General features: G+C 44.0%; 1 protein-coding gene across 1 annotated transcript in view; it reads left to right on the top strand.

Annotated features, from left to right (window-relative positions):
* The first annotated feature begins 1,517 nt into the window (after nt 1-1,517).
* Nucleotides 1,518-8,846, top strand: part of STARD9 (StAR related lipid transfer domain containing 9) — a 129,156-nt gene continuing 121,827 nt past the window's right edge. The window contains exons 1-2 of the mRNA XM_082735356.1: nt 1,518-1,643; nt 6,913-6,982. Of these exons, the coding sequence (XP_082591482.1) occupies nt 1,597-1,643; nt 6,913-6,982 (117 nt within the window). The 5' untranslated portion in view covers nt 1,518-1,596. The remainder of the gene's footprint in view (nt 1,644-6,912; nt 6,983-8,846) is intronic.

Below are 8,846 nucleotides of genomic sequence, written 5' to 3'. Positions count from 1 at the left end.
GGCAATTCTATATTTAATTTTTTGAAGAACCTTCATACTTTTTTCCCTAGTAGTGAGTCTTTTCACTGTAAGTCACAGTGAGTAGAGAAGCCATTTGTAAGACTAGGGTTCTAGGTAAATCTGGATAGTAAACCAGCTGTCCTAATACTCCAGATGCACATTAAAGGCACCACCATAAATCTAGCACTGTCACTGGAGTACTAAAATAAGGTCCTGACTGGTCTCTCTTGGGCTTTCATCCTTCCCCATTCCTCAACATAGCCTCTAAATGGCAGCCAAAGAAATCCTTTAAAGTTATATATCACATAATTTGCTTTCTTCTTAAAACTTTCCAATAGTTTGGGGGCACCTGGGAGGCTCAGTTTTTGGGCATCTGCCTTCTGCTCAGGTCATGATCCCAGCATCCTGGGATCAAGCCCCATATAGGGCTCCCTTGCTTAGCGGGGAGCTAGCTTCTCCCTCTCCAGCTCCCCGGGCTTGTGTTCCCTCTCTTGCTAATTCCCTCTACCATAAACAAATAAAATCTTAAAAAAAAAAAAAAAAAAAAAAAAAAAAGGATGTATTCTTAAAAAAAAAAAAAAAAAGCTTACCAGTAGTTTTCCAAGTCACCTAGAATAAAATCCAAATCCGCAGGCATAGGCTCCCCGCTGACCAAGGAGCCCAATGCAAGACTGGATCACAGGACCCCAGAATCATGACCTGAGCTGAAGGCAGCCACCCAATCGAGCCACCCAGGCATCCCGACAAATTATATTTATTGCCTCTTTCACTTCCATGTAGATTCTAATTTCCATGAAGACTTGGGCTGTGTAAAACAGCACTTGAGTCTCGGTAGGTACTCAAGTTATTTCTTGGATGAACTAATGAACTATTTCTGACTGACAGCATTCTCTTCACGATCACAAACACTATGCTAGAGTGGCCCTGAAGTTCCATCACAATCAAGAGAAGCTTGGAGCACTCTAAACTTCTCCACACTCCAAGTGCGTCTTCAAAGAGACACTTGCTCTTTTCCGGTAACTGCAAAAACACTGGTGTTCCCCGTCTCATTTCTGCCCCTAAAATTTAAGCACAGAATTGACAACTCAGGCCAACGCAGCGAATACAAGTATTTAGCAAATTCCGTTGTAAATTTCGCCTTAACCGAAACTTAAACGTGTTTACTTGACCCTGTTTAGTATTGTCCGAGAACAAAAGCTAGCTCTTGGTAGGTGGGACTCGGCCGCGCCCAGCGGCGACTGGCGCCCTCTCGGCCATAGGGCTCAGGATTGGCTGAGGGACCTCGGGCACCGCCCCCATGGAACAGAGGAGCTCATGGGCGGGGCCGACCGGGAGGTGCGTGGGCAGGGCGGGGCGGGGCGGGGCGGAGAGAGGCGGGCCCGGCTGGCGGGGCCGGGCCGCGCGACTTCCCGCCCATCGGGCTCAGGATTGGCTGAGACACGGCAGGCACCACCCACGCTGGCCCTAGGCGCGCGCATGGGCGGGGCCGTCCCGTGAGGCGCGTGGGACGGGCGGGGTAGGGTTGGGGTTGGGCTTGGGCTTGGGACCGGGGGTGCTGCCACTGGGCGGACTTGTTGCTTGGGTGGTGGCCGAGGGATGGCGAATGTGCGGGTGGCCGTGAGGATCCGGCCCCTCAGCAAGAGGTGAGTTGGGGAGGGAGAGGGAGCCTGAGGCGTCAAATGAGCTGAGAGGAGGGTGAGGTCTCCGCCTCTCCCTCAAGTGATTCTGGCGCGGGGAAGTCAGACACAAAGTGGCCCACGGGGCCAGGGTCCGGAAACCTTAAAGGACTATCGGCACAAAGCCTCTGTTGGAGCTTTCAGTTCGTGTCCTGGGGTATAGCGGTTCCTGGATTGCGTCAGGGGTGGGGTGCGCGGTGTCCGTGTTCCTGGAGTCCTGTGAGCAGGAGTTTTGAGGTACAGAGGCTCAAGTCTGGATGCACGAGTTGGGCCTTTCTCAGTGAGTTCCCTGAGTAGGGCTGGGAAAGTACGCGGGGAGAGGGTGATCAGTCTCCTTTCCTTGGTGGCTCTAGAGTACCTGTGGAGACTGAGGCAGAATTCCGGGTGTTCCTGGGCGCGCACGGGTTTCTCTGCAGAGATGTGGAGAGAGCCAGGTTGTAAGGTGTGAGGGGGAAATTGAGGCCCGGGGAGATCGTGGTTTCATCCTACGCTCGACAGCAATACTGTGAAATAGAAGGAAGTTTCCTCAGCGTGGCCAGTGCGCATTTCCTTATGGGTGAATCCCATGCAGCACCTCTCAGGTCTTGAGGCATCCAGTGTCCAGCTACATAATTTCTTACCCTTTCACTGATTTTCCACTCATGTTTGGAAAGTCAGGGAAGAGCTGATGTCTGTATATCCAATGTGGGGCTTGAACTCACCGCCCAAGTTCAAGAGTGGAATGCTCTACAACTGAGCCAGCCAGGTGCTCCAGAACAGCTTTTTTTTTTTTTTTTTTTTTTTAAGATTTTATTTATTTATTTGACCGAGAGAGATCACAAGTAGATGGAGAGGCAGGCAGAGAGAAAAGAGAGAGAGAGAGAGGGAAACAGGCTCCCCGCTGAGCAGAGAGTCCGCAGCCTGACTCAATCCCAGGACCTTGAGATCATGACTCGCGTTGAAGGCAGTGGCTCAACACACTGAGCCACCCAGGCGCCCATCCAGAACAGCTTTTTAAAGAGCTATTAGAGTTTGCTGACAGGTGAAGAAGGTGTAGAGAGCACTCTGTAGAAAAGACACTGAAAATAAAGGACTTCAGCTGTTAGAAAAGTTTTGGTGGTTTGGTGAGAAGGTGTATAGGGGGAGGTGAGAGGACACAAAGCTGGCAGAGTGTAGCCTGGGATCAGAAGACATACCGTGGAATTATTTGGGAGGTTTAAAAATTTCCAGGACATAAGGTGGCTGGAAAATTGGACAGAAGGATCAAAAAATGCATTGTCTTCCATAACAAAATTTGGTACTAGTAGGGATTATATTTGTCCCTGATATGGGAAAAGTTATGCAACTGACAGTAATGAGGAGAACAATGGGATGAGGAAAGAAACAGAAGAACAGAAAAGAAAGTAGAAAAAAGATGAAAGAGATACATGGAGGAAGAAGGAAAGCAGTACATGCCCGAACTACTGTGTTTAGATTGACAAGTGGCTTAGGACATCTGGCTTCTACATTACTGGATGTGGTTACTTGGGGTTGAAAAGTTTTCATAGGAGTATGCTACCTTGGAGGTAGCCACTAAGCAGGTCTTCTTTTTGCAAACCTGTTCTTTTGGGGTTCTCAGGATAATTACCTTGGCCTCTCCTGACAGTAACTTCCCAATTCCTTGAGAGCTAGGAATTTATAATAGTGTGGATTAGGTGAAGAAAATGCTGTTGAAACTGAGTTACTTGGAGTCACAGTAGAGAGTAATTTATCTCATCAAACAAAAGTGAGTGGAAAAGAAGGGCACAAAAGCTTATTTACTTTCAGTCAGGTTAAGAGACTTAAGCATCAAGAGGTAGAATGCCAATACTGCAGATACCCAGGTGTGAGTAGGTTATACCAGGCTGAAGATTCAGGACCAAATATGGATAAACACAGTGTGACCACCAACATCCTCCCTCCCCCAGTTAAGAAGTAGAGACCACTCCTCTCTCCTCAGAGAATCCTGCAGAGATGCAGCTGTACTCCAGGGTTTATTAACTTCCACTATCTTTGCTGAAGCTTATCCAAATGTAGGCACTCTGCTAATTACATGGTTTGTTCAACCTTCAAGTAAGTTATTGGCACAGATTCAGTTAATCATTGGATCTGATGTTGTGCTTGGGAAGAAATCTTAGAGATCATCTGGTATAAACTTACATTTTTTGTTTTTCCAGATGAGGAAAATGATGTTGTTTAAGGGTTAAAGTCAGTAAAGCCAAGTTTCTGTTCAGTAGACCAAGCTGCTCCTTCCTGAGATTACAGAAAAGTTGTACTGCTTGATCAAATGCCTATTTGCCTAGAAGAACTAGAATTGACCATCAGTAAAATGATAATGTGGGGCATGGTTTTGATTCCCTTCCTACTCCTCATAGTTTCCCATGATTAGAAAGTCGGTAGCTCATTATATGATGCTGTCCCTTGTCTATCCAAAATCATTAATCATTAACAGAACATGTTCTCTTCTTCCAGTATTGTAGACTTTGGAACACTCCCCACTGCCCTGTCAAAATTTACTGTTCAAATTCTATATTCTCTTTATGTGGAGTGTGTATGTGTTGTCTGTGTGTGTGTGTGTGTTTTGAATCAAATATAGGATAGCTAAATATAGGATAGCTACTTTAGTGGTTTTTTATGAAGATTAAAAGAAATAATACATTAAAAATACTTAGGACTTGGCTCATTTTAAGTGTACAATAAAATGTTAACTGTACAATTTTTAACTATTTTTATTACTGCTTATACTTAGCTTTCTGGTGGTCATGTCTTATTTTCCCTTCTAGAACAGTGATTCTCAAATTATAGTATGTGTACAATCCACCTAGAGAGTTTGTTATAATGCAACTTGGTTTTGTTTTGGTTTTTTACACCCCCCCCCCCATAATGCAACCTGTTAACAGGAATTTGAATTAATAAACCCCACCATCTCATGTAATTCTGATAAAGGTAGCCTGTGGACCATGCTTTGAGAAACATTGTTCTAGGAGTAAGTGTATAACTGAGGATTTATCTCTGTGCAAAGGGAAATTCATCTTAAGGAATGAATGCCTGTTCGTAGAATTTAGGACCCAGGGGCAAGTAGTAGTAGTGCCACTCTGCCATGTGTAAGGCTCCATCTCCACAGACTTTCATTGAACTCTCTGTGGCCAGCTCCACAGTTGAGGTTGGTGCCCTTTCTTTCTGTTCTGCTCAATTTTAATTCTCCCTCACTTTGTTTTAGAATAGCTTGGAATCACTAGGTTACCAATGGCAGTGGTCCAGGCCAGGAAGGAGAAACATCTTACCCTTATAGTTTGTATCTTTCTCCCAAGAAGTAAAATTCAGGGGGTGCCTTGGGTGGCTCAGTCATCAAGCGTCTGTCTTCGGCTCAGGTCATGATACCAGGGTCCTGGGATCGAGCCCTGCGTTGGGCCTCACACTGGGCTCCCTGCTCGGAGGGAAGCTTGCTTCTTTCTCTCCCTCTCCCTCTGCTTGTGTTCCCTCTCTCACTGTATCTCTGTCAAATAAATAAATAAAATCTTTAAAAAAAAAAGTCAAATTCAGGACACTTCTTTCTAGGCTGCTTTATGTGAAAGAACCTTAGATGAATCCTCAAGTATCCTTGGGCATACTTTAAAAAAATATTTGATGATAGATTTGGAAAAATTATTGCATCATTTTTTTAAAAATATTTTATTTATTTATTTGACAGACAGAGATCACAAGTAGGCAGAGAGGCAGGCAGAGAGAGAGGAGGAAGCAGGCTCCCTGCTGAGCAGAGAGCCTGATGTGGAGCTGGATCCCAGGACCCTGGGATCATGACCTGAGCTGAAGGCAGAGGCTTTAACCGACTGAACCACCCAGGTGCCCCAGCATCATTTTTTCTTATTTATTGTCCAAATTTACAACAATCTGTGTATTACTTTTATAAGGGGAGGAGGGTTAAGAAAGTCTACCTTACAATGGAGAAAGGAAAAAAAAATGTTACCTTGTAAAATGATAACAGCAAAAATGAAAGATTTTCCTTAGAATTGTGGAGGTTTGTGTGGGGGTGGGGGTGTGGTTTATGATCCTGAAGGCCTAAGAATATCTCTGCTGCCTTAAATACTATGTAGCATGAAATGTGAAATAAAGAGCATTAGGGCCTTGAGGAAGTTTAAGTAACAAATGTTATTACATGGGAGAGGGAAATTTCCTATCCTGGGCTTTATCCCAGAATCACTTAGTGGTGTCTTCCCTTCCCCAGATTCTCAAGATTACATTCTGGGAACCATGAGGAAGGATAAAAATGAGACAGAACATATTTTCTTAACTTTAAGTTCCCAGGCTAGGAATAATTTAATTGATTACTTTCACTGTAGTGGAGGAAATGCTGTTGACTTAATTCTTGTCTCAACATCCTGGCTTGAGCATCTTAGCTAAAGGTTTTTATGTATGAGAAAAGATTTCATCTATAGAATGGAGTAATTCTGCTCATTTTCTCCCAGTAGCACTGATCTCAGCTTCCCTTTTCTCATTTTTTTTTTTTTTTATGGGTCACTTGGATTAAACCCCTTAAAGTAAATTTAGGGGTTGGTTAGTTGTTAACAGTGTTACTGCATAACTGCAGCATAGGAAAATTCTTGAGAATCTTGGCTCTCATTCCAATTTAGGAAGATGAAAGGATTTGGGAAAAATGTTCTCAGTATGTCAACAGAGAGGACTCCAAAACCTTTTTCATTACTCTCCATGCTCAAAATCCCAGAGCAAGTGAGGGGGATGCCTTGTGCATTGAGCAAAAGATACTCTCCAGAATTTCAAGCCTGATTTCTAAAGATATGGTTAAGAGCCCAGGCTTTGTGGTCAGACAGATCTGGGTTTAAATCTCAGTTCTGCCACTGCTTGATGTGTGACCTTGGACAAGTCATATAATTTCTCTCAGGTTCAGTCTTCCATCTGAAAAAATGAAGATATGGTAGGAAACCATGTCAGGAGAGTGTGTTAGTGGGAAGATTGCATAAGATGAAGTATAATATGTACTGTACTAATAAAATGCCTAGCACATGAAGGGTGCTCAGTAGTGGTCATTTGTAGCTGTTTTAGGGCCAAATTCAAATGATCCAGAGAAGCATGTCAGCTAGGGACAGCTACTTACCGAGATAGCAGTAGGGAAACATTTTCTCCCAGTAGCACTGATCTCAGCTTCCCTTTTCTCATTTTTTTTTTTTTTTTTTTTTTTAAGAAATATTTCTTCTTAAATGGGCTTGGGTCTTGTTTCTAGGGAGACCAAAGAAGGAGGAAGAATTATTGTGGAAGTTGATGGCAAAGTGGCAAAAATCAGAAATTTAAAGGTAAGCCTGAAATTGTCTTCCTTTCTCTTTCCATTGAGGAGTTTGTATTATTACAGGGGCTTCTGGGATGAAGATGTGTGTGTGTGAATGGGTTTAAGGTGGGGGTTTGGGAGAAGGGAGAGTTTTATACAAAGCAAGTATAAAAATAAAGCAGGAAAGAAGCATAGGGACTGTGGCCACTACAGGCCAAGTTCTGTCAAACAGGGTGCAGCTGTTTGGAAACTGGTCACTTACTGCTTATGAGCGGCATGGTTAGTGTAAGTCACTTCCATGGGTATATTTAACTCACCAGACCACCAGTTAGACTTTGTCCCAAGCCTCTCATTTGATACCACTTAATCCAGAAGCATTACTCGATTTTAGTATGCATTAGCTTCCCGAAGGGAGTCAGTTGCTGTCCTGAATCGTGCTGTAGATCTTCTTTCATAGATCTGACTAACCTTTGAGTCACAAGTGGACAAACACTGGGAACTTCCTCCTCCACCCATCACCCCCCAGGGTTAATTTCCTCCATCCGTTCCTCCATTTACCAGAGCAGCGGAAGTGGAAGGGGTTCTTTCTGTATGGGCTTTGGGGGATGGAGTGAGACAGGGAAACTGACCTCGTACCTGCTGCTGTAGACAGCTTGCAGGTGGTACTCAGCATTCCCGGAGCTAAGGAAGCTGACTTGTAGGAGCAAGGGTTATCTGGACCCCAGGTCTATAAGCCATGCCCATCCCTGTGATGTGATATTTCCTTTTGTCAGCAGCTCTCTGCTAAAAGAGAATGGGACCTTCCAAACTTTCAATAGGTGCTCCCCAGGGACAAAAGACCTTTTATTCTCTACTGTCTCCTATTTATATCTCTGTTGCTTACATACTTCAAGGGCTTTGTTCTGAGAGTTGAGAGTTTTGGTTTTTTAAGAATAAATCCTGGCCAAGATCGAACTCTAATCTGTCACCTGCACACCTACTTAGCTGCTTACTTCCTTGAGTTCAGTTATCCCCTAAGAATTTCTTAGTCATTCTGACAGCCTCTTATTTTTTTTATAAACATATAATGTATTATTAGCCCCAGGGGTACAGGTCTGTGGATCGCCCTGTTTACTCACCGTAGCACATACCCTCCCCAATGTCCTAACCCCACCACCCTCTTCTTATCCACCCCATCCCCCTGCAACCCTCGGTTTGTTTTGTGAGATTAAGAGTCTCTTACTGTTTGTCTCCCTCCCGATCCCATCTTGTTTCATTTATTCTTTTCCTACCCCCCAAACTCCCCACATTGCATTTCCACTTCCTCATATCAGGGAGATCATATGATAGTTGACAGCCTCTTTCTACTGTAGTTTATGGCAGCTAGTGCTAGGGTTTGTCTATCCCTGTCTAGAGTCTAAATATTAAAGAATAAGATAAAACATTTGTGGCAGTAATACCATTCTCCCCACTACCTGGATGTCAGTGTGGTTCCAAGCTCTGAATCTATCCTCATCTACCCTGGGCAGTTGGGTTGGTCCTCGTTCTTCTATCCGGTGTGCTTTCTAATGCACTGGGGGTGAATACCCAAGGACCTCTTTGAAAGCCCTAGATTGCTGGGTCAGAACGACTCATGTACAACTGGTATCCTTTACAGAAATACTTGGAGAAAGAAATGATAGTGTTAAGAAGATGCTCAGAGAGGGAAAGGCTTTCCCTCCTAAGCTGTTCTATGCTTGGTTCATATGTAGGCAGATAGGTGACAATATGAGAGACAAATTTAATTCTCTGGAGCTTTTATTTGATGATGCAAGGACAGAGTTTACTTTTTTCTTTTTCAGGTAGATAACATAAAGATTCTCAAGAATCTTTATGGGTCTCCTAGGGTCTCCCTAGGTAGAGCAGGGAGGAAT

The sequence above is a fragment of the Mustela nivalis genome (genome assembly GCF_964662115.1).
Source record: "Mustela nivalis genome assembly, chromosome: 6".
NCBI classification, from domain to species: Eukaryota; Metazoa; Chordata; class Mammalia; order Carnivora; family Mustelidae; genus Mustela; species Mustela nivalis.
The sequence above is the reverse complement of the archived record's forward strand: the minus strand, read 5'-3'. Positions and strand labels throughout refer to the sequence as shown.